The sequence below is a fragment of the Zootoca vivipara genome, chromosome 5 (genome assembly GCF_963506605.1).
Source record: "Zootoca vivipara chromosome 5, rZooViv1.1, whole genome shotgun sequence".
Lineage (NCBI taxonomy): Eukaryota > Metazoa > Chordata > Lepidosauria > Squamata > Lacertidae > Zootoca > Zootoca vivipara.
Window position 1 is genome coordinate 81,035,657 of NC_083280.1, and position 26,458 is coordinate 81,062,114.

At 43.8% G+C, this 26,458-nt stretch overlaps 1 protein-coding gene across 2 annotated transcripts; it reads right to left on the minus strand.

Moving 5' to 3' along the window:
* Positions 1 to 542: 542 nt before the first annotated feature.
* Positions 543 to 24,700, minus strand: BMS1 (BMS1 ribosome biogenesis factor). Of its 2 annotated transcripts, none has more exons than XM_060275001.1 (23): positions 24,580 to 24,700; positions 22,632 to 22,848; positions 21,831 to 22,021; positions 21,087 to 21,166; positions 20,426 to 20,614; positions 19,410 to 19,552; positions 19,177 to 19,298; positions 18,213 to 18,409; positions 17,856 to 17,992; positions 16,489 to 17,240; positions 15,614 to 15,715; positions 14,295 to 14,449; positions 13,366 to 13,447; positions 12,670 to 12,746; positions 11,869 to 12,054; positions 11,266 to 11,454; positions 10,174 to 10,354; positions 9,036 to 9,094; positions 8,352 to 8,474; positions 4,970 to 5,117; positions 3,930 to 4,105; positions 2,608 to 2,769; positions 543 to 1,196 (listed from the first exon to the last, which is right to left on the minus strand). In XM_060275001.1, the coding sequence occupies exons 2-23, from the start codon at positions 22,805 to 22,807 to the stop codon at positions 966 to 968; spliced, it is 3,858 nt and encodes a 1,285-aa protein (XP_060130984.1). In that variant the 5' UTR covers positions 22,808 to 22,848; positions 24,580 to 24,700; the 3' UTR covers positions 543 to 965. The 2 variants fall into 2 exon arrangements, with proteins under 2 accessions (XP_060130984.1, XP_060130983.1); XM_060275000.1 differs by lacking the exon at positions 24,580 to 24,700 and adding an exon at positions 24,445 to 24,568.
* Positions 24,701 to 26,458: the final 1,758 nt, after the last annotated feature.

The following is a 26,458-nucleotide window of genomic DNA, read 5'->3' on the forward strand; positions in this document are numbered from 1 at the left end:
ACTAACTTAAATTCATTAATTTTAATGGCTCTCCTCCAAATAGGACTTGGGTAAATACAACCCTTGATACTGAGCTAGCATTTTTGGTGGCAGTCCTGTGTTGATGACTGTTTGATATGTCCCACCCATCTTTTTTGTATTTTATTGATAAGCTGTATTTGTGAATGTGATATTTATGTATGTAAGCTGCCTTGAGTGAGGTACAAGCCTCAGAAAGAAAGGATAACAATTTTATAAATAAAACACAACACATAGTTTTACCCTCAGAAAAGAGATCAGTGTAGGATTTGTCAAGATTCAAGCAGGTCAGTTGTCAATTATTCTGTTTTGGTAATGGTGCAAAGACCTATCAAGTAACTGCATAATACATAAATAAGGAGCAGTCTACTCTCCACAGATGAAATGTAATCAGAAGGTGTGCTACAAATTTTGCTGGATCAAAGTTCAGCTACTTGGCTGAAAGATCTGCTTTCACATTTCTTAGGAAGCATGGCCATTCCTAGAGAAATGCAGTATATTTCAATGTGTAAGAAATAACTCATAAACGGATTCAACTTGGGCTGCCCATTTTTTTATCTTATTCAAACATTAGTATTAAAACCATGTACAAACTGCACAATCCATTTTTTACTAACAGCAAACAAAATTATTTTGCGTAATCTCAAGTTCATAAATGAATCCCATCCAAAAAATCACATGTAAAATACTTCAATGAATGATCAGAGACTATGCAGTGTGTGACAGCTTCACTTCTTCCTGAAGCATACTGCATGCCATAAATCCATAAATCATAATTTATATCTGATGCTGATGTTTTCAAATGACAATTAATGTCATTGTTTTTTCTCCTCCAAGGCAAGTTCAATGAGTCCAGAACCTTATTAACAGTATTTTTGGGTCTTGCTCTTAACTGGGCACTCCAGGGTAAAATGTCTTCTCGCTTCCTTCAGGTGGCTGCTGAAAACTCACTTCTCCCTTTCAGCAGATCCCCTCAGGCTCGATTTCTGCCGCTTTTTCTCCCTTTGTCCAATAATGCGAAAGAGCTTCTTCTTTGCTTCTTTCTGCCTCTTTATTTTCTCTTCCTCCTCTTTCTGCCTCCCTTTGAGATGTTCTTTAAGCTGCTGCCGATGTTTCACCTTGGCTTTCTTCAGCTTGTAACTGTGTACCGTACCCAAAGCAGACAGAAGTGCTGCAATCTTAACAAAAACAATGAACAACGTGTGATATGTACATATCGAACGTCAGGGTTGACAAATGAGAGCAAGAACTGGCAAATTACAGGGCTGATTTCCCAGGATTTAATTGCTGTTAGAAAGGGAGATCCAGCACTAAAACACTACTCACTAACACTGAGCTGCAGCAATGCAAATCAGCACATGCACTTCTGGGAGGAAGATCAAAATCTTAGCAATGACATAAGCAGGCAGGAACTTCCCCTTCTCAGATCAAACAGATTCTTATATCAAAGAGAGCTGTTGGTTGTGTTCCATTTATCTCCCCCATCTCCCCCTAGGATAATTAACACAATTTGTATCTTGATAATTCTATCCACTGTTTCTTGGATCAAACATACTACATCAGTGCTTCTCAAAGGGTGTGGCAGGAGAGGATGGAAAGTTCGGTGGGAAGATTCCAGGACAGCCAATGTTATATTGTGGGAATGATTCATGTTCTCATGTTGCTGCATTGTATTGTACTTTGTGGATGTCCCATGATCAGCTTAGAAAGTAGCTGTGTTCTATGTTATAAATCAAAGAGTTGTTTCATTTTGTTTCTTAGTGTATTTCCTATCAATAACAAAAAAATTGGTGTGGTACAAGCCACAAATTTTTATTCTGGAAGTGTGGCCCAGAGAAAAAAAGTTTGAGAACCACTGTACTACATAAAGCAGGCTTTTAAGATTCATGACATTTTTATTTGTTTACTATATTGAAAGCTACAGTCAAGTTGCTTTACGTTGGAGGACTGCAACAAATTGGAAGTCCCTTTACTCCCTTGGCCGTAGAAATGGATGCAAGACAACCACAGCTGCCTGTTTGCCTGAGAAATTTTGGATGGATGTTTTTTTCTTAAAAGACAACTTACATGGCCATCCCACCCGCTCCATTTTATCCTGAGGTAGGTTAGGATGAGGGACAGGACAAAGTCATTCAGTGAGCTGCATGGCTGGGTGTGGGGTTGAAATCTGTTCTCCCAGATCCTAGTCCAGTATTTCTCAAACTTAGGTCTCCAGCTGTTGTTGTACTACAACTCCCATCATCCCAAGCTAGCAGGATCAGTGGTCAGGCATGATGGGAGTTCTAGTCCAACAACAGCTGCGAACCCAAGTTTGAGAAACACTGTCCTAGTTCAACACCTAGTCCAAGTTTAAGATGGAATCCACATCTCAGGGAAATTCCTGACAAATCTGTTGATTTTAATGGGAAGGAATCATTGATGTTTAATAGAAATCTGTGAATAACTTGTAATCCTTGTAAATTACAGCAAAAATAATGAGGACTAAAAAACACCAATATTGGTCAGCAGTCAGAAAGAACTCCTAACTTGCTATATTTAAGTGGTTCTTGCACCCAATAAAGGATTATTACAAAACCTGGAACAACTTACCTTCTTTTCATGAGGCTCCCTGATAACAGCTGGTCTCCATTTGTCCTTTGTGACTTTTCCTTTTCCTTCCTGAAGCTTAGGTTTGCTTTTAAATGGCAGAGCCTTCTGAAGTGCTTTTGGAATATGCAGTTTATTGAAATGTTTCTTTTCTCGCATTATAGGCTAAAATAAAAAAGAGTGAATGTAAATTGAACAGCAACATTCATTTTGCTTTCTAACTTGCCCATTACATTCTGCATTATAATGAGTGGAAATAAGCAAATCAAATCTCTTGGCTTATGTTCTCAGCTCCTTCCCAACCGAAATGTAGTATCCGAATCCTTGGCCATGTAGGAGGAGTTCATGTTGTCATTTTTCCCTGTGACAACATCTGGCTTATACCGACAAGAGCAAGAGTCACTGGGTGAGCTCTATTTATGTTATCTGAGCAACGCAGGAGGGAACTGCATTGCAGTGGCTCCCTTAGCATAAACGTAATTCAAAAACAGACTTCATCATCATTTTACAGATCAAATGATGTTACAACTGTTGTGGACAGACAGAATCCTGTTCTATGTACTGCTGCATATCTAGCAAGGGGGCTGAAGGCAATTTTATAAATTGATAGCTGGAATACTTTACTAAACGAAAGTGGGGGAACTGTGCCTTCCACTTCAACATGCTGGGACTCCAACTCTCATCAGACCCAGCCAGCAGGGCTAATGGCTGGGGCTGATGGGAGTTCTAGTTCATCTGGAATAAGGGGCACATGTCCCCCAACCCCATTTTACATAGGCCTGAGAAATCATAGAAGGTCCTCCACCAGGGTTATCCTGAATCTCAGGCACAAAATCACCAGGTGGATAACTCAGCTGGTTAGAGCATGGTGCTGACAATGCCAAGGTTGCAGGTTCGATCCCCATAAGGGACATCTGCATATTCCTGCATTGCAGGGGCTGGACTAATAATCCTCAGGGTCCCTTTCAAACTGATTCTATGAGAATCACCTACTCTGAAAACATATGAGTTTGGTGCTATGCAGAATCTGGAGTGTTATACTACTAAGGAAAGAGGTTTTTCCTCCCCACTTTGAGATGGGAAAGTAGAGTTGTCTTATTTAGTCTTTCAATGAAAGAGTGAGAAGATGACAGAGGTGGGAATGAAGAAAAAATATGGTGGACTGGGGAAGCTTTCAAAATCAGGACTATGCTCAATTCTCTGTGCCACTGTTATCAGAGCCTCCACTATTTCACTAAGAGTGCTGCTGCTGAGTGCTGCTGATCAAAGGCAATTTAAGATAAAAGCTATGCATATTTTGACATCAAACAACATACACCCCCTACCTTGTAGAGAGAATCTTTGTTTTGTTTTAGTCTGATGCCCTTCTCATGCCTTAGCTGGCCTGTTGTTTTCATTCCTGCCCAGGAGTCTTTTTCACCCACAGCCTTTAGCAAGGAAGTCACTGGATTATAGAAGGCTGGGGTGGAGACAGGATACCAAGTCCGCAAGAAAACAATATCTAGAAAGGGAAGAAACTGGTTAAGCTTTTAAAACTGTTTTAAGGAGGCAAGCTTTGCAGAGTTGCAGGTGAACCCCCAAGCCCACATATCTGGATGGCAGCTTTGTATCTCAAGGGGTTCCCCTCCTAGACCTGCAAGCAGAGTGAGTCCTGATATGAGAAGAGTGGCAGGAGAATGTCATTTCTGAATCTCCCTTATGTGAAAGTAGAACACAATACAAAACCAGCACATCAGGTTCTGGCTCAACCTTCTCCCTGTACCACTAGTTTTCTACTTACACAGAGGTTTTCCCAGCAGAAGGTGGCATAGCCCATTCTACCACCTCACTCTGCTGTTATGTGTAAGACCCCGGTCCTGCTGTCACACAGTAAAATACAAAACTGTAGCCCTGTACAGAAGTTGAACACGCCAACTGCCACCACAGGAATATCTGAGACAATCATGAAGATGACAGCAACCCAGAGCACGAAGCACAAACATAGCTTTATTGAGTTTGCCTCTTACTATAAATGTAAAAATCAGAATGGTATTGTTACAACTATTGCAATTAGGGAACACATGTAGCATCTCTGAAACTGACCCCTTGCTACCAAGACTTTTTTATAGGGGCGGGGGGGGGATGCACTGAAACGACAATCAGAAAAACCAGCCTGGTGTGGCAACTTCACTGATCACCACTAGAAGGCAGAGCTTTTTTACCATTAAAGGAGGCAAAGCAGAGTTTGAGAAACCTGCCCTCTCAGAAATGACAGTGCATTTCATTCCACAGATATGGCAGGAGTGCAACCTCACCTTTGGCAATTCCTGAAAGGAAAGGCTCCTGAAAGAATCGTCCTGCAAAGCAACTGGAAGGTGCCACTTACCGCTCATTAGCAACTTATCTTCAAAGGTGGCTCGGAAGGCACCCTCGGGTGTCCGCAGGGCTTTTTTAATCTGACCTCGGATGCCGCTCACAGTACGAATGGCTGCGCCTTCAAACTTGGCCACTTCCAGTACAGAGTTAAACATCCCCTATGTGACATGAAACAAAGTAGTAATGAAATAGTCCATACTGAGCTTAATATTGCAATATCACCAAAAGCACCCTTCTATACCAAAGCTGTGTAGGCTTCTGTGAGGCCTTGGGAAACAGAGGACAACAGCCAGGTGACTGCCCTGTATGCTTTACTGATTTATTAATAGAATTATTTCTATACCACCATATCATATTAGGGCAGTGTGCAACATTAAAACGTGAAGCACCATTCAGAACAGAACTTTCCAAACTGTGTGTCATGACATGTTAGTATGTCAGCTGCAGTGTGAATACTTCCCGTGCTCCTTCTGGGGCTGGAAAGGGGTCAGTTTAACCTCTGGTTTAATAGTAAGACTGAATTACTGCGTCATGAAATGATGCACGTTTAAAAAGTGTGTCACCAACATGAAAAGTTTGCAAAGCTTTGATTTAGAACCTTACAATCATTAGTGACTGACTTATTACAAAAATTGAACAGCTGCAAAGGCCTGCTTGAGAGAGACAAAAGAAAAGTGAGGAGGCCTGCCGAATCTCTGGTGGACAGTGCTCTACTCCACATAGGACAAGCAGTGATCTCCTTAACACAGCAAGGCCTCTGTAAGACAAGCCACAACTTACAGTGCTCACCCAGTGACAGCAGAGATAAAAGGGCTCGCGCGGGCCTTAAGAGATCCTGCACCCAAGGTGTTCAGGGCTTTGTATACTGACGCAAGAGCCTTGGACCTGGCTTGGGAGCAAGTGGGCAGCCAATGCCGATGGTTAAACAGAGGTACAATATGTTGCCCCCATCATCTGCTGTGTTCTGTGCCAGCTGGAGCCTCTGCATGAGGAGCAGCCCCATGGAGAGTGCACTGCAGTAATCCAGCCTTGATGTTACAAAGGTATGGGCTACAGTGCCCAAGTTATCCCAGTCCAGATATGGTCATAGCTGGCACACCAGACAAAGCTTGTAAAAGAGGAAGTGCTTTGCCTGCAGGAGTTCCTGAGTTCAATCCCCAACATCTCCAGGTAGGGCTGGGAGAAACTCCATGTCTAAAACACTGGAGAGCTGCTGCCAATCATTGTGGACCATACTGAACAATATGGGCCAATGGATGTGCTATAAGGCAGCTTCCTACGTATGTCCCAAAGAAACTCCTAGCCACATATGTCATTTGTGCCTCTAAAGACAAATATGTATGCAGTATTACCCCCAAGCTATGGATCTACTCCAGGTATCCCCAACCTTTGGCCCTCCAGATGTTTTGGACTACAATTCCCATCATCCCTGACCACTGGTCCTGTTAGCTAGGGATCATGGGAGTTGTAGGCCAAAACATCTGGAGGGCCACAGGTTGGGGGTGCCTGATCTACTCATTTGGAGGGCATGCAACCCTGTCCAGAACAGGCTGCTGGCCTATCCTCTTGACCAGGCATTGGCAACGTTTTCCGGCCGTGGGCCGGATCATTCCCACAGACGATCGTCCATGGGCCGGACATGCGCAGAAGCGATTTCCGGCGCCGCGCTGCGCATGTCCGGGGCGCCAGAAATCGCGCCGGTGCAGAAGCAATTTTCGGCGTCTGGGCATGTGCAGACGCGGTTTCTGGCATCTGCGCGTGCACAGATGCCATTTACGGCAACACTCGGCGAGTCCCCATGCCGCACTGCACCGGTTTAGCACAGTGCGTGGGGGACTTGCCGAGCGGGCGGCTCGGTGACCGGGTGGCTCGTGGGCCAGATAAATGGCCTCTGTGGGCTGCCAACCTCTGCTCTTGACACAAGAGCAGTGCTCAAAATTAGCCAGGCGCCAGGTGTGTTTTGTAACCAGTGCGGGTCCAATCACATGGAGATCTCTGGACACCAGGTTGGCAACTGGAGGGAACAAAATGTCACTTAGAGGAGGATTTGAAATATTTCCCTTGAAACTTAAACTAGTTTTATTCTGGTTTGTTTAAATGTGTTGTAAACCACTTTGAGATTTGTTCTTTAAAATATAAAATGATATAGTAATGGAATGGGTAATAATACTAATAAAATCCCATTGGGGGCAGGTTGGGGAAGGCACCTAGACATTCCACTGTGGTGACCACAGTCTAGGTTTAAGAAGCCATTTGGTGATTAGATTATATATCTGAGTTTCTAACACTCTGCAGGAGCCACTTACCTACAGAGGATCCATTTCATCAGAGTTCAGACCCAGTTTATTGGCCCTAATTAATTTTGAAGTTCACATGGTAGGGTCATTCCATATCAAAATATTAAGAAAATTGGAAGACATGATGTAAAAAAAAAAAAATGGGATCACTTGATATGGAATGACTACCTGCACTGAAAAACAACCATACTATACTTCTTCTTTGTCTTCAATGAACACACTTCAAAGAGACACTTGCATCACAAAAGGAAGCTAGGTGAAGACTTTGAATTTCAAAAAGGAAAGATAGTCTTTTCTTTGTGGGACATGCCTGTTCTAAACTGCCTCCTAAGAGAGATAACAGCGAAGAATGGAGCCATTGAGTGAGTCACAGGAGATGTTGCCTTAATAGGAAAACTGCATAAGGCTTTTAGAATCATGCATTGGGCATTTTACTATTTAAAATAGGGCCTTTTACTATTTAAAATATCCATTACGCATCCAAGATCATAGGGTGTCACCCGGCACATGACGCTTTTGCTATTCTTAGTCGAGGACTGTAGGGAAAGGTTAGGGACAAAGATTCAGGATCCTGGCTACCATTTTTTGTAGGTACAGCTTTGCTGGATCAGGCCAAGTGTCCATAACACCCTGTGCACAACAGAAGCTGGCCAGATGTTTTAAAGGCAGCCGAACCAGGGCCATAGTTCATCACCATTGCAGAAATTAAATGCACTCCCCACCCTTCACTAGCAACTCCCAGGGTGGGTTATAATTAAATATTTAAAAACAGCTACAACAAATTAAAGCTGCAAGAATAGGGCAAGTCCTGAGAACACGCATCTCAGGTGTCATCAAGCAAAGCTTGACATCTTCTGCATTTGCCAAAAGCTGCATGTTAGTCGTGCCAGATGCACTTCCATAGGTAGGGAATTCCACAACTCGAGGGCTGCCACACAAAAAAGGCAGCTTTTTTATGGTGGTGGTGGTGGTGGTGGTGGGCCCCACCCACCCACACCCCAAAATTCTGAAGGCGGTGGAACTACAAAGGGGGACCCCTCTGCTGATCTTAACAGCCAAGAGGGTCCTCAACATTCCTGCTGCTCAAACACATACCTTGATAAATGCTGTATTCTTGAAAATTTTGAATGGGAAACCGGTCAACTTTAATTTCTTCACAACTCTTATGGACTTATCTAAGTCAAGCACAACTCCAGTAGCAGCTATCCGAAAATCAGGCTGAAATATGAAGCACAGAAACTTGCTTGTATTTGTTATCCAGGTGCGCGCATGTACGAACACACAGGCAGGGTGGGGTGGGCACATGCATTGGAAAGTGCAGGTTTCGGGGTGCTTATCTCCATTTCTCATTTATTTTGCTCATGGGCCAATAAATTTTGGTTTGGCTTACTGTGTATGTATGCATACCAGAGAAGCTGGGGGAGAGAAGGGCCTCTCACATCGCACTTGGCTTCACACGACATACAGAAACAGTGAGACTCTCACATTGCTTCTGCTTGGTCCACAACTCAGCAATGCAACATGAGAAACTCCTCCCCTCGTCCCCCTCCCTTGACTAATGGAAACATTTCACCAAGGAACTTGCCCTGGCAAGCAGAAGCCGAGTACTGTATCTTATTTCCCACACTACTTATCTATCCATATTGCCCCTCCTTGCACACTTCACAAATAAATCCACCAACAGAATCATAGAATTGGAAGGGATCCCGAGGGTCATCTAGTCCAACCCCCTGCAATGCACCCTAGGCCAACTATAAACTGTCCATGGTAAATACTTACTGTTGCTCCGCTCACTGACTGGATTGCCAGACATCCGGCTCCTTGTGGCGTGATAGGACCTAACAAACAAGATTGACCCAAACCTTCAGTGTATGGTTCAATGGCCAATCTTAAAAATGTAGTGAGAGAAGTAAAACCCAGAGCAAACTAGGGAGTTAAAAGCAAATACAAAATGCCTCCTTTCAAAACTGATATCATGTTCTTAATATATCAACCCCCTGGCACAAGTAATAATCAAGGGAGCATGATTTAAAGTAAAGAAATATGAAGCTTTCTTGGACCTGGCTCTTAACATGGTGGCCAGGTTCACATGTAACACTAAACCAGCCTTCTTCAACTTTGGGTTTGCATATACAGTCATACCTCGGGTTGTGTCTGCTGCGGGTTGCGTTTTTTCGTGTTACGAACGCGGTGGAACCCGGAAGTGTTTACTTCCGGGTTCCACTGCGCATGCATGCACAGAAACGTTCTGCGCGCTTCGTGCATGCGCAGAAGCATTCTGTGCACTTTGCGCATGCGCAGAAGCGCTCTATCGTGCTTTTGCGCATGTGCAAAAGTGCCGCTTGGGTTGCAGACTTTTCAGGATGCGAACGGCACCCCAGAAGAGATTGGGTCCGCAACCTGAGGTACCACTGTAATGTTGGAATCCTGGCTCCCATCAGCCCTGATCATTGGCCGTGCTGGCTGCAGATGTGAATTACAGCCCAACAATATATAGGGACGCAAGAATTAAATGTGTTATTGGCTCAAAGCTTGACTCACACACTTCCTCTTCCTCCCCCTGCATGGCTGCCGGTATCTACTTATCTCGGTTTTTTATCAAGTTTCCCTTATCTTGGCTTACCATTGTGTGAACCAGGGATGATTTCTTATCCTAGACCCTGGTAGGTAAACAAGACATAATCCATGTCTTGAAACAGCAAACCCTTTTTCCTGACTGTGGCTCAGTCAATCTCATTCTAGCCATGTAAATTTTATAAACGAGGCAGTGGGGCGGGTTTTTGCATTATCCCCTCTAATTCCATCACTGCTCTTACATAAAGTTTCAGACAATTCATCTTCATCATAAGGTGGTTTTACCAGTGCTGTTCCTGAGGCTGGGAAGTTGCAGAGTTTGCTTTAGAGAGTTTGCTCTTACCCCAAAAAGTTGTCCCACAGTGCATATGCTGTGGTGTGTACTTGAGTAGCCTGTGACGGCCATTATGGTCTTCGATGTAGTACATAGGGATCGTCTGAAACCTCCTCCAGCCCAATGAGAAAATGAGAGGATCGCGAGTCTTGAGTATTTTCTTATACCAACGATGCTTCTTCAAGCGCATCTGAGGAAAACCAAGGATGTTTCATCAAAAGCAAACTCCTACATTTATGCCAGTCATTATTTCAGCAGTCCCTTATCCTGAGGCCACCTTGCACTATATAAAATGCAGTGAGTGTTTCGGTGCTTGCTGTTTTGAGAACGCTTGGAAACAGAAAATGATAACAGGGATCAAGGAAACACATAGAATATTTTGCAACTTTCATCCTCAAAGAGACTGATACAAAGGACCACTGAATGGAAGGAAAGTTCTGCAAATTCTTGCCTAAGAACTAGCTGTGAGCTGTGTATAATCTCTCATGAAGATCTTTATCATGAGGTGTAAAATACCCTATCTGTGAACAGAAGAGAAATTCCACACGAGGGCGGGCAGCCTTGGCAGTACAATTATGTTCTAGAACCAGCTTTGACAAGGGTCTGCAGAAAGGAGATGCAGGCACGGAATCTGGAGGCACACTGAAAGCCATCTAGGATGGCAAAAAACGAAGGATTTTTATGTAGCAGCAAATTGGAATGCCATTCATGCGAAGAAACAGCTGGATATGATTCCATGAAGGTAAATCTCTTTATGAGAGCTTCTTCCACACTCGGTTCAGTCGCTCTGGCACTGCATAAGCAAGCAAGGAAAGATCTAACCAACCCCAAAAGGGAATAAATGTTTCGTTCTGGACCTGATGGATGCATCTCTCTCCTCTACCTTCCCTCCACCCACTTCCGCTCGCAAATATTGCCTTTTTAGTTGGTAAGCCTGATGCCATGGCATCCCTCTCTCCTCTGGGTAAGCTGCATTGCGGGACAATAATTATCTGAAAAGCAGGATAAGCAAGTGCTGCAACCCTAAGCCAGAACTATGGGAGTGGGGAAATGTGGCCACACATAAGGTCACTACATAAGTGTAGCATTGCGACTGCATACCTGCACATATCCGACATTTCCTTCAGTGTTTCCCAGGCCACCCAGGATAATTGGATAGCGTGGGTCAAAATGCAGCACCAGCTCACACGGGACGTTCTCCAGTTCTACCCGTACATACATTCCAGGCCGGAATCCCTCATACTGAACTCTGGTCTCGTCATCTTGATCTTCAAATTCAGCCCGGTTAAGCTGTGCGACAGAAGCAGTTCAGAGAGCCGTTAAACAGACAAAAAAATTACTTGGAAACCAATAATGATAATAATAATGAACTTTTGCATTATGAGCCTCCTGGTACAGGTTAATGAACTAGAAGGAAAATGCACACATTCTTTTCACATTATAAAACATTGCCATCAAGCTGTATTATACGTAGTGCCTTACACCTGGAGAGCGCTTTTTGGAGAGTTCAAACCATTTCACATACATTGTGTTATTATTCTTATGGTAAATAAGGGTTGAAGCTGACATGCAGGGGCTACCTAGTGAATTGTGGGAAAAGGGGGAAATTCAAACCAGAGATATCCCGAACCATATTTCAACCTTCAGTCTTGCAGTTCTAGCCACTAAGCTATAGAAGCTCCCAATCAGGTATGAAATTTATACCTGTGCCTGTTTCTGCATCTCCCCTTTCAGGTCATCAAAGTAGGTGGCCTCTCCTTCATCATACACAGCATCAAACATCCTCTTCAGCTTGCGTTTCTTATCCATGCGCTTCTTCTTTTCCTCTTCCTCTTCACCAGATTTGTCACCTTTCCCATTATTATTCTCTTTCTCTTCTTCGCTTGATGCCTAATGGGGAAGGCGGGGGGAAGAGGGCTTTATTCTATGTGATTGTTTTGTCCTCAGGGAACAAAATAACAAGTCATTTTAATACTACAGCTTTTTGTTTTCAACTGACCCAAGGCCTAAGAAAGATCGAAATGTATGGCTTGCCCATTCAAGTAATTAACTAGTGGTCATCAATCACAAGGAGTCAAAACGGCAAAAAAATGTTCAAACTCAAGTGTGCATCATTAACAGATAAACATTATTGGGTCTGTGAAACCTTTAAAAAAATTGCCACTGTAATCCACCTGACAAGTGTCTTATGTGAGAACTTAAGCAGTTCTGTCTAGAGCTACATGTTGCTGCACAGCACTCTAGTAAATCCTACAAAGTAAGGAAAAAGTTGTAGGCTCTGAACAGCTCAAAGGTAATTATGAGTCCCACACACAAAGAAATGCAATGACACTCATAAACTGCAAACAAAGAACAAATACACATCTGCACTGAGGAAAAATATGCTGAATATTTTCAAATTCCCATGATCTGCATCATTTATTTGCTGAAGAATTTGGGTCTGTAACTTCCTAGCTTTGAACATCCGTTCAACAAATGAATCACAGTTAATTCTCTCAAACCTACTTCATCTCCTTGATCAGCTGCTTTGCCTTTGTGTACAATTCCTGTCTCAAGATCTTCAAAATCGCCGTATAATTCTTCTATAAAAATTAGACATCAGAAAAATCATTAATATTTTCTGCCTTAGTTTCTCCTATGCAGTCAATCTTTCAGCTTGTTAATCGTTGATAAATTTTATGCATGTATGAGCCCCCTGGTCCCTTCATTTGTGATATTTTCATATAACATGAAATTTGGCAGGTGGGAGGTGGCATGTTGTTTAATCGGACTGATTATCTGTCCTTCCTGATAAAATCAGACTGAGTTACAACACTACATAAATGTGTGGACTTTTTTGTACTCTGTCTTCTGTGCGCATACATTCAGTGGCTATATGAAGTCTTCCACTAAAACAAGGAGATGAGTGCACTGGCACTCAAATCTTCCAATAAAGGAATCAGCCAGTTCCAGAGCCCATTCCTGCCGCACAGATCTCCCAAGCAATCTCCAAGATACTGTTTTTCTACAAAAAAAGTGGCCCTCCCAAACCCTTACAGTTCTCAGCATTGTCTCCACATGTAGAACTCTCCCCCCCCTGCTGAAACCCTTATTTTCATCAGCCCTTACCCACTAAAGCTGGCCCTGAAGCAGGTTCACCCATAGCTGCTCAGACCTTTCCTTCCAGCTATTAAGAGAACAAAGGAAAAGGCTCCAACTTACCATCCCCCTTCAACAGTTTTGCAGCATCTTTATCAGCTTCCCAGTTTCCAGTCACAAAACAGTCTCTGATACTGTCCATAACCTGCAGGCAGAGTAGCAAACTTGTTTTCTGCTGCAAACACACGTTAATTCTAGAACTGACCCGCTGTAGCGCCAATTATTTTACCAGCTGTAACAATCTGAGCCGCCCATACAAAAACTTTTTTAAAATATTTCTACGGTAAGCAATGGTTGTTTGCTGAACACAGTCAAGGCACACATTTCTCAAGGAAGCCATGAAAGTAAGACCTGGCCACTGTGTTTTCAAGAACAAAGGGCTACCAGGTACAGCAAAACTGGATACTCAACATGTAAGTAAAGCATCAAATAATCTACAGTATCATGCCTCAAAGTGGCTTAGTCTATGCACCCTGGAAAGACTACCTGCCCTAAAAATTATCCTTCCATATGACCAGCATAGACAAACATAAACCAAAAAAATGCCTGCACAATTCAAATACTGCCACTCCTTTCTTAACCATCCTCCCCAGACATCGCCAGTTTAGTTCCCTACGGATCTCCACCCTACTGCTTGTTGCTTCTTTTCCTTTCCAAACTCCAGCTCTTCTCTTTTTGCAAGTCTAATCCACAATTCTCAAAGATCCTCAAATTTGTGGGAGTGGTAAATTATGTTTCTACCATCATCATCACCCCTTCTACTCCTCCCAAACTCCACTGATACAAGTGAGCATATACCATATGCACTGTCTTATTATGAGTACAGTATCTGGGATATAAATCTAGCAAATAAGCCCTCCCGGTACATCTGCCACGATCTTAATTCTCCCTATGAAATTTCTTGAACAGCTCGGACTGTGTGAGGTGCACACCAACTGACCATCCCTCCAGCTCTAAGAATACAGTAAGCACTGAATCTCAAGTAGAAGCACCTCATCTAAGTCCCAATCTTGTGGGGTTTCCACAGGGAATTTGGAGCAGTCAAGGGCATCAGCTTTTCGCTTCGATTCTTCGCTGGGACGGCTGATGCGGAACAAGCCTCCAAGCTCATTGTTTTCTTCATCTTCCTCCCCCTCATCCTCAGCCACTGAATAAAAATAGAAGTGCTTCACAGTTATACTTTGAAAGGAAGCCCTGGGAATGTTGCATCTTGTAATATTTCATTACTAGGGTGCAAGCTTAAGTAGTCAGGAGCAAGCATCCGCAAATCCCTTTCCCAGGACTGAATGGGTCTTGTCTGTATAACAAAGATCTTGACTCTTATTCTTTAAATTCCAAGTCTCTTCTCCTCTAAATATAGCAATATTATATCATAATCAACACTTAATAATGTCATCTTAGTTGCTCTTCTTGCTTTTGTTATTAAGTTTATCCACCTCACTGGAATTATTGTCTCTTTTCCAACTACAGTAGTACCTCTGATTATGAACTTAATTCATTCTGGAGGTCTGGTCTTAACCTGAAGCCGTTCTTAACCTGAGGTACCACTTTAGCTAATGGGGCCTCCAGCTGCTGCCGCACAGCAATTTCTGTTCTCATCCTGAGGTAAAGTTCTTAACCCGAGGTACTACTTCCGAGTTAGTGCAGTCTGTAACCCGAAGTGTTTGTAACCCAAGGTACCACTGTATACCTTGCCAAGCTTCAGAATTTCAACATGTGTCATTGCTTGCTGAAGAAGTAAGGTAAAGGTAAAGGGGCCCCTGACCATCAGGTCCAGTCGTGTCCGACTCTGGGGTTGCGGCGCTCATCTCGCTCTATAGGCCGAGGGAGCCGGCGTTTGTCCGCAGACAGCTTCCGGGTCATGCGGCCAGCATGACAAAGCTGCTTCTGGAGAACCAGAGCAGCGCACCGAAACGCCGTTTACCTTCCCGCTGTAGTGGTTCCTATTTATCTACTTGCACTTTGAGGTGCTTTCGAACTGCTAGGTTGGCAGGAGCTGGGACCAAGCAACGGGAGCTCACCCCGTCGCAGGGATTCGAACCGCCGACCTTCTGATCAGCAAGCCCTAGACTCTGTGGTTTAACCTGCCCTTAATCATCAGCATGGTCGATATGCTACAAAATAGGCAATAACCTTTTAAGAACTTGCAACTTGATTCCAACAATCTGATTTTGGGCCGAGCCAACTGCTGGGAAGCTGGTCAACCTATCTGAAGAAGTGTGCATACACACGAGAGCTCATACCAATGACAACCCATTCTGTTAGTCCCTTTTCTTAAACTGTATAAGGGAATGCAGTGTATTTATTATACCTGTTCCATAAATAAGTTTACGAAGATTGGGAGCCGATTGTTGTTGCCTCAGAAATGCTTCAGCTGCCTTTTGAGTAATGCCTTCTTTCCATTTCAGCGCACCTGGGGGGGGGGGGACAACATGGTTTCTTTAACTAAGCAGATTCAATGCTCGCTCAGATTCGCAACAGTCCATTCTACCACTAATATAAATGGTCCCTGCTGTCATTAATCTCCAAAAGATTATTTACTTTCTCCAGTTCCTATTTGAGTTTTTTCTTAATCACATCTCAAATGCATGGGGCTGGATCCAATCTGAGGCTTCAGACTGCCTTGTTGAATTCAATAGGACTTAGACTAAGTAGGTATGTAAATTAGTTGCCCACAGTTCACATTGTGATCATTGAGACTACACATTGTGATCACTGAGACTAACAACCATGTCTACTAAGAAGTAAGACCTACTTAATTCAATGGGACTTGCTCCCAAGTAAATGGGATTAGGATTGCAGCCTAATTTAAGTCATGACTAACTTTTCAAATTGATTTCAATGTGACCTAAGGGCAAGTAACTTAGTCTGGATCCAACCCATGGTTCACAATGTAATCTTATACATATCTACCCAGCTCAGTGGGGCTTATTCTCGGGCACATAGACATACAGTTTTATCCTCTTCCACTAAAAAACAGCAAGGTAATATGAAAAAAAACCACAAAAGAGCAATTAAACTGAACTACATTTATGCTACAGAAATGATTGGCAGACCATCACAATTCCCAAGTAGCCATTTACACATGCACAGCTTCTTTCACTAGCAAATGAACAACACCATAGAAGGTGGGTAATCTCAACTGAATGTAATGCCAAACATGCCAAGAGACCAGTGTGTACATACCAACTGTATCTAAAGAAAAGTCAGTTGCTTCTTTATACTCCTCTTCCTCTTTCAACAGACCTTCAACATCATCCTCGCTTTTGTCAAACTTTGATTCCTGTGTTTTAACTCCAGCACACTGCGGCTGGGAATCTTCCCCATCAGATTCTTCCGTATCAGAATCTTCCATTGATTCTCCTTTGTCCTCCGCAGATGATTCTTCCATCTCAGATGCTGATGCTTCTTCTGCTGTGCCATTTCCACAATCTGTAGCAGCAGCCACCTTTCTACGCAGATTTCTACTATTTCTCTCCTCTTTGTCCATTTCACCACATGCAGACCTATTCAATAAATCTGTGTTTCTGGCTGTAGATTCAGAATCGGCAACTCTCTCCTCCTCGCTTCCTTGTCCATCTCCTTCTCCATCTTCCCCGTCCCCATCAAGGCCCATTTCTTCTTCCTCACCTGAACTTATCTCAAGATTGTCATCGCTATCAGCAAATGCTGGAAGTTCTGTTAGGGTTCCTTGTTTGGGTTCTTTTTTTAAACGCTTGGAAGATCTCAGGGCCAGCTCTTGATCTGGAAAATCTTCATCACTTTGTTGCCCGTCCTCATCCTCATCATCACCATCACTACCACTCTCAGACATTTCTTCATCTTCCTCCTCATCACTTCCACCATCTTCTTTTTCCTCATCTTCAAATAGTGCCTTCCGACGTATCCTCCCAGTATGTGGGTCGGTTTCCTTCTCTTCTTTAGGCATCTCAAGCGGACTTCCAAAAGAAGCAAAAATCAAGTATCACGAATCATTCGAAAACAAACATACTGCAGAGAATATTTGGGGAGCTTCCAGGCCATAGGTCAAATTTGGTTTGTGAGGCTGTTTTTGGAAAGCCACACTCGCCTGCTCCATCAGGAGTGGCACAGGTAAGGATGAGGCTTCAAAGGAACAATTGGGAGCTTAACATCAGTTCCTGATTGTTTCTCTGCTGGAGCAAGGAAAAGCCCCAATCACCCATCCGCTGGTGGGCAGAAAGAATGCACCTTGCACAGGGAAGGGAAACCCTTTCTCCCTCCCTATGCTGGTCTTTGAAAACTTCCCAAATGGTGTTTCTCCACCTCCAACATTGGGGTGGAAAGAAATCAGGGGAGACTTCCAAAACAAAGGGCTGCCAATACCCTTGTGCTGCGGTTCTTAAGCATGGGGGCCCCATGCAAAGGATTTTGATATTGCTTCCGGAGCCATAAACGGTTCCCCCCCCCCAGCAAAAAAAAAACCCTTTTTGGACTCATCAAAATCTGCTTGCTAGGATGCCTAAAATAGCAAACAGTAATAAGTGAAATACTCTCTCAACTGGCCCCTTGGTAATCAAGGGTTATCAACTTACCCTTGGTTGTCAATGTCAGTCTCTAGCGGCTGGGAATCCATGAAGAGAGACACTTTGCTTGATGCCATTTTGGCATCAATAGTGGAGTGTGTAGAGATGAGGCTCTGGACTAGTTCATGGTTTGGTCTTGCTTCCTCCTGACAAACCAAAATTCTGTTAGCAACTATTTTCTAAATATACTTACGTTGCTGTTTGCATAAGTTAGCTGAGAGCATAGTGCTACTTATGCCAAGAGATTACACCTCATCAAGCAGGCTGGGGAGAGAGGTCTGTCAGGGGTACTGGTACAAACAATTGGCTTCAGTACTGTACAAGAATTAACACTACATTACCAACTGTTTAAGAATCAACCCTCACCTCTTCTTCTTTATGTGTGTGACTTCCTCCAAGGTCAATATAAACCGCATCTTTATCATAAACTAAGCCCCCAACACCTGACAGTGGTGCATAAATAAGCTTCTCCTTCTCATTTAAGGAACGCTTCTTCTGGTGTTCAGGAAGCGCACAGGGATCTGGCAGGAAACTGACATCACTCACTGTGAAATCCCCAACGCCTGTATGAGAAGAAGCACAGAAAATCAAAACGGTGTCCAAGTAGGAATTGTTAAAAAATTAACCACGCGTGCAGCAAAATGACCACAGTGATTTCACTGTGTTAGTGATCTTATGTCAATGAAGTACTGTATGGATGAGACTTCCTACATTTTTTATTTATTGTTAAGGTACAGGAATCTCATGAACAGAGACTGGCAAAATGAGCCCAGCTGGCAAAATGCCTATACAAACACACCCCAATTTTTAAGTATTTATCTCCCATATATGTATTTTACTTTTCTGTATTTTCTAAATTTACTTAAATAGCAGGTTGCAATACAACTTTAAAAGCAATATAGAATATTAATTAAAGTAACAGGCTACTCAGCAAAAAAATTAAACAACTGCATAGGCCTGTAAGCATTAAAAAGTCTTCAAGAAACACCTGAAAGTCAAAAGCAAGGATGCCTGCCAAATCTCTTCTGGAGTAGTTTCACAGCAATGGACTGGCAACACTAAATGCCTGACTTCCGGTTCAACAGGTATTCCCAGCAAAGAGGATTATAGCCTCAGCCTTCCAATCTGCAATATGGGGGCAATGTTTAAGCCCTAAAATATTGCTGATTGGAAGACAGCTGTTTGCAGGAACATAGTCTTTTAAAAGGGGCTCCACGTACACTTCATTGGAGCAAGGTATGTGCAAATTGTACTATTCTTAATACAAGGTTGTCCTTTGTCAACAAGACACAGTGCAGCAAGAACTAAAAAATAAGTGGTGGTATCCAACCTGGCATATGTATTTGACTTTTGTTTTTCAAGTGTGTTCCTCTTAAGTAACCATAAAGTGAAACCTTCCTGTCACACTTTGGATTAATTCTGATATCTTCTGGGTTTGTCAAGTCTTCCATCCTATAGAATATAAGGAAAGATCCACAGTACTTTCACGTAAATAAATAAAACAACATTTCAGAGTGTTGGGAGGGAAACATGGGAAATAAGGGGTGTATGGTATGGAATTACCTGTCTGCTAGGATGTAAGGATGAGATGTCTGCCACATAAGGGGACGGAATTTCATTACGGAAATAAAGCGCCCCAGGTTGTGGATTTCCTGTTTTTGATATTCTCCATGTACCATCCCAGAGAGATAGAACAATTTGGCACCCTAAATTGACAAATTAAGAGAATAATTCACAGAACAACTACACTTTACTGTTTCTTTAGCATGAGCATGATTTCCTCTGAAAATAAACACAGAGTTGTGTACATGATGCAGTTTTGCACAGTAAGAAGAAAAAGCACCTCAGGTATATTGACAGTGGAGTTCAGCTTCTTGAGAATTTCAGAGAGAGCTATGTATTGGCCACAGTCTGTCATGCCAGATGACAATTTGTCATGCCACATGACCAGATGAACAATGGCTAACTAAAGCAAAAAAAAAAATGCACTTCTGAAGTCCTCCGGAGGAGAAAGAGAAGCCCAACTGTATATCAAGCATGTTATGCTAACCTATGGCCAATATAACCAGCAGGATTGCCACCAATACTGCATCCCCAAGATGAATTACAATCTCCTTCCCCCATAATGTTTTTGGACATCACCACATTGTGTGTTTCCCCACCTGTGATCCATACATTTGGCCTCCACTCTCTGGAAAGCACAATTTATACAAACCTTGCCATGCGCTGCAGTACTGCATCAAGATTACTGGTAAGACTAAAATGCTATACAAAGACTGAACCTACAACGAAGTCATACAAGTACCAAAATCTGTACTGGGTTCGAAAACTCATTTGAACTGTGGAAAGTTCATTACACAACACTGTAGATAATTATCTTCCAGATTAAAATCCAAATTTGTGACTTTAACCATGAGTGGATATGGAACTATATAAAGGACAAATTTTCAGGAAGGATCCAAAGGAAATTGTAACAGAAACGCACTAAAGAGGTACAATGCAGCCTTCTAGCTTCACTGCCTACAACTCTAAATGTTTTACATTCAATCACAGGGTGAGCCATTGATGCAATGTTATACCTGATAAACCTCTGTCCAGAATCTGTGTTTCAATCTCTTTTTAGTCTTCTTGAGCTGTTTGTTATTCTTGAAGGTATCCAAGTGCGTAAGAACACCCATAATTTTGGGGAAGCCATGTACCTGGCAAATGTTTAAAAATTCAAATGTTTCCATTTCAAATCCGAAGCTGGCATCAATGAGCATTAAAACCTGAGAAATAGAAAGAAAACTGTCAGGGGGAAAACATGTAGATCAACAATGAGCTGGAAAAGGTTGATGTTCAGTATAAATTAAATTCCCAATTGACTTTTTTTTCAGAACATTACTAGCATATACTGAGAATTTAATAAAGAGAAGAATTTGTGTTATGATCCAACTATCCATAATGGGTCACCTGAATCAAATAAAGTGCATGTTGCATAGTAAACAACATTTTCCCTCTTTCAAAGAAAATATGCTTAATCCAGTATATCAGTCCAATTTATTTACTGAATAGGACTTTTTTCTAAACACACACATAGAATTGCAGTGTATAACTACTGTTTATAGAGCTTAGCTCTAGAGAAATATGCAGTTTGACTTGTATCCATCTTGTAATTAGTGTATGATGTATTCCCAAGTTTATAATTAGCATATGTTGTTTTATAGCAAGAAAAGCTCGTCATATTCTGATACAACTCACCAGATCGGCAACTTTAGCTAGATCAATCATTGTATTAATATCACATCCACATTCAATTATGGTAAGCCTACGCTTTTTACCTGTAAACAAAGGTGAAGAGCAAAACATGACAGATTTTAGTACTACCATTAAAAGCGTAACAATACTTTTCATTCAGCTCATTGATTGAGAATATCAGATCACACTACCATGTGATCATTGGTTTCCTGTCAAAATGAGGGAAATTAAAGTGATTTTGGCTGATTTTAGTATATTCAAATTTTCTTATAGCACATATGATTATGTACAGCACACTTCACTCCTCTAATTATGTCCTTGCTTTTCAGACAAATATGGACCACCTGTCTATCCATGAGCATTGGATGCCCTGGCTCCAAGTACTTCTTCCCATCCAAAATGCAACAGGAGGCAAAGGGCCAGTAGGGCCTTCTCTGTGGTGGCAACCCATTTGTGGACACTCCCCAAGAACACCCAATTAGTCTAACTTTCAGGCACTAGATAAAAGCTGTACCATTCTCCCAAGCTTTTGACTATAGATTTTTTTATGTAGGGTACGGTCCAGTCAAAGTAATGTACTTTAAAGCCACAATTATTTCAAAACAGCAGAACTCAGTAAGCACTTCCATGAAAATCAACAGTACTTAAAAACATCCAACTGTTAGTAGGTCTGAACTGAGGATTGTTTTAAACATAAACAAACACACACATGTACATAGGTTTTTGTTTTTGTGGGTCAGTTCTTACCTGACACAATTGTTACAGGACCCCGGATTTCAACTAACTTCTGCCTGGTGAAATTCTTAATAAGACATTTTATCAAGGTGCTCTTTCCAACTTTTGGAGGGCCAACCACAACCACAACCACAGGAGGAGGTTCTAATGGAGTGCGGTCAACCACTGGAATGTGATGTTTTTTTGTCTTCAAATCCTGGGTCCTGTTTTTAAGAATAATTTTTACTGTAAGCTACAAAGTAGACAGGACAAGTGCCCTTCCACACAGAAAAACAAGAATAACACCAGTTGTTCAGACCAAAGATTCCTCAAATTCCCCCCCCCCACACACACAAACACACCCTGCATGTACCACAACAGCCTAGAATCCAAGGAAATTATCTCATGCCATCTAGTTACATCCATTCACATCAGGATTGCATTGAGTCCCATAAAATTACATGGAAATGATTTGGGAGTCCTATACAGCACCATGAGAACTAAAACATCGGCTGCAACTCGTGAACCTAGATGTGGACAGTCATCAGCTAGTTACTCAGTGTAATCATTCTCATAAGATTATTGTAAGGCTAAAAAGCTGATTTCCCTAAAGAACAGGATATAGATTAAGAAAAAACACATCATACCAAAATGGAGAGAGATCTATCATGTGAATATATATGAATATATATGAAGAGAGCACAGATTACAAATACAGTTACAAATTCTAAACTGAAGAACACAACCTGAAGCTGAAAATGCTAAATGTAAGAATAAAGCATTCTAACAGGGAGGAGCAAACCAGTATGCTAACGAAGTCTAGCAGTTCCATACCTGTGGAAAGTTCTGGCCATCTTGACTGCAGATTGGACAGCAAAGGCCTTTGGGTTTCTTTTCCGGGCATCCTCCTCATCTTCAAGCCCTAAATCTTTCAAATGACGCTTCTTTTTCTTGCCAGCCTTTGGCCCACTATGTCTCTTGCGGTGCTGTTTCTTATCCTTTTCCTCCATCTCTTTTCTCGGTTTTCGAACTATCACTCAGGGCAAAATACCTGTTTTTACCAACATAATGTTAAGATAAACAAATGTCCTATATATAACAGGCATCCCCAAACTTCGGCCCTCCAGATGTTTTGGACTACAATTCCCATCATCCCTGACCACTGGTCCTGTTAGCTAGGGATCATGGGAGTTGTAGGCCAAAACATCTGGAGGGCCGCAGTTTGGGGGTGCCTGATATATAATATGCATCATTCAGTGGGTGAGAAGTGAAGGTGCTTCAACAACTGTCTAAAACAAAGAAGATAAAATAAAATGACCTTATTCCAATGCATTACCAACCTTCAGTAGCTGGTGACTGGCTGTTTTCCCTTTGTATATCCACTTGGGTGGAATAAAAGTGTAGGAGAATGTTTGCTCACTTTGGCTAGTAAAATACTAGCTTCCACGCTAAGTGTGGTCTGAACACCACCACCCATGTTTAAAAGGTAAAGGGACCCCTGACCATTAGGTCCAGTTGTGACTGACTCTGGGGTTGCGGCACTCATCTCACATTATTGGCCGAGGGAGCCGGCATACAGCTTCCTGGTCATGTGGCCAGCATGACAAAGCCGCTTCTGGTGAACCAGAGCAGCACACGGAAACGCCATTTACCTTCCCGCTGTAGCGGTACCTATTATTCTACTTGCAGTTTGATGTGCTTTTGAACTGCTAGGTTGGCAGGAGCCGGGACCGAGCAACGGGAGCTCACCCCGTCGTGGGGATTTGAACCGCCGACCTTCTGATCGGCAAGCCCTAGGCTCTGTGGTTTAACTCACAGTGCCACCCGCCGTAAATCCCACTACACTCATCAGGGGAGGTTAGCTCCAAACCCATGTTCAAGGCCTTGCTATTGTCATATAAAACCCTAAATAACTTGAGCCAAGTAGTCTGCTTTCCCTTATATTGCCTCCCCTTATGTGCTTCCAACCAATCATTAAGTTCTTCAGGAGGCAGCATTGCTAGCTGTACTGTACTACAATCAGTGGACTGGCACTTTATAATACTGTACCTAGGAAGCCTTCAGGGTGGGGGCAGCCTCCCTCTGAAACACCCTCCCAAATGCAATTGGGGGGGCAGGACTTAAGACACCTCTGCAAACCGTACCTTTTTATGCAAGAGTCCCCAAGATTATAAAATTTTACTAGTTTTGTTTTTAATTTAAAAAAAAATGGGATAGTACTTATATCTTGGTTAAAGCATCTTATGTAAATCAGGGATTGTGTGTATTAAATAGCAGAATAAATAACTGCAGGTAAATAGAACCCTAGGTGCTCAAGCAACATTCCCCACTAACAGCTATTCTTTTGCCAGCAGCTGGAAGGCGGAGATGAAACCTGAAGAATGGCAAATCTAGCAGCACCACGCAGGTCAGATTTCCAGGCAGCATCTATACAGCACCTCTTCCCGGAAGACAAAATAGGGGCGGCAGTACTTTATTACTGAACAGTGCGGGGAAGCGAGAGGCCAGAAACTCGCAAGCCTCGGAAGAGGTGCTTCGTTCGGGAGCGGCAATGATTTTCTTCAGCCTTACACGTGGATGAACGCTTTGCACGCCATCCCGGATATGATCCGCGATTTTAAATACTCTGCCTAAGTCCTTCCCCTACCATTCCTAGAAGCGCTTTTCTTACGGCTTATGGTTCGGAGAAATCGCTTCTACCGCGAGAAAAAATAATAATCAGGAATCATCTCTCGGACAACCGCACTAACTCCCGGGAAAGAAACCACCGAGCTCGGCTTACCAGACCGCTCCTTCCTCCTCATGGGCAGCCCAGACGGAAGCAGCGTGTGGTTGCCGGTACTCACTTCTCCTGGCTCCTCCAGGAAACAACGGCGCGCGACCATTTGTTCCGGCGAGACGGGGAGCTGGGGAGAGAGGAAAGGAAGGCAATGCCTGAGGCACCGGAGGGGGGCACGGAAACCATATCAGCCGGGATATTTTAAGCGGGTTGGCGGTTGGCACTCAGGTTACCCCGTGGAGTGTTTTGCACAGGGGATTGTGTGTGTGTGTGTGTGTGTGTGTGTGTGTGTGTGTGTGTGTGTGTGTGTGTTCTCAGTCCAAACCAGCCTCAGCCCTTCCCTGAACAATAAGAAAGGATTTCAGACGCAGGTATAGGGTGAGTCAGTGCCGGATTTACGTTTAAGCTGTAAAAGCTATAACTTAGGGTCCCACTCTCTTGCGGGGGCCCCCAAAAAATAAAGGAAAAAAATACTGGATGTACGTTTCCAAAATATAAGATTAAAAAACAAATAAAATAAAAACCATACAGCAACAGTGTTGTGTGTTGTGTAGGTTCCTATGATGTAAGTCAGGCATCCCCAAACTTCGGCCCTCCAGATGTTTTGGACTACAATTCCCATCTTCCCCGACCACTGGTCCTCTTAGCTAGGGATCATGGGAGTTGTAGGCCAAAACATCTGGAGGGCCGCAGTTTGGGGATGTCTGATGTAAGTCATGGGCCCCGTCTGCTAGCCTGCTCCCTAAAATATCCCTGGTTTGATCATTTCTATATATAGAGTGTCTACATTCTGCATATTTTGTTACGTGCAAATGGCTTTAGATACCTATTAGGTCCATAAATTACCATCCTATATAATAATGTCCAAGTTGTCCCTGCGTCCAGTTGTCCCGTGTGTCCCTGGGGTACTGCGCATGTACCCCAGAGACACGGGGATTGGACGGAGGGACAACGGCCAACCGCCGCTCCGCCAACCGCCGCTCCGAAGCCTAGTCTCATGCTGGAGGTGCGCGGCGAGGCGGCGGGGGAAAGAAGCGCTCCCCCCGGCAGCCTTGCCGCGCACCTCCGGCATGGGACGGCGCTTCCTCGGCCGAAGCGGCAGCGGGCGCCGAGGGAAGCCGGCTTTGGCTTGACGGAGTCGGGAAGAAGAGGAGGAATTCCTCCTCTTTTTCCCGCCGCCGCCAAGCCAGTCCCCAAGCCGAAGTGCGGCGCGGCGGGGGCTTTTCGCTGTTTGACTTCCCGGAGTGAAGGGGGAGGCAAACGGCGAAAAGCACCCGCCGCGCCGCACTTCGGCTCGGGGACTGGCTTGGCAGCGGCGGGAAGAAGGAGGAATTCCTCCCCTTCTTCCCGCCACCGCCAAGCCAGTCCCGGAGCCGAATTGCGGCGTGGCGGGGGCTTTTTGCCGTTTGCCTCCCCCTTAGCTCGGGGAAGGCAAACAGCGAAAAGCCCCCCCCCCGCGCCGCAATTCGGCTCTGTCCCCCGCGCGCTTTAGTTTGGGGAAGCAGGCAGGGAGACGCAACAGCCCGGGAAGCTGCGGGCTGTTGCGTCTCCCTGCCTGCTTCCCCGAGCCGTAGCGCATCGGGGGACAGCCGAAGATCGGCGGGCGCTGTTTGCCGGGGTTGACAAACCCCGGCAAGTGGCGCCCGCCGATCTTCATGTGACAGGCAGTGGGGAATGCAGGCAGGCAATAGAGCAAGCGCCTGCCTTCCCTGCCGCCAGTCCCCCGGTGCTTCGTGCAGCGCTGCTGGGTGCCGACCCGGCAGGCCGCTTCCTTGATCTGGCGGCCTGCCGGGTCGGCGCTGATCAGCGCTGCGCGGAGCACCGGATCGAGGAGCCGGCATGCATTCTAGCGCCCGTTTATTTAACGGGCTGAAGACACTAG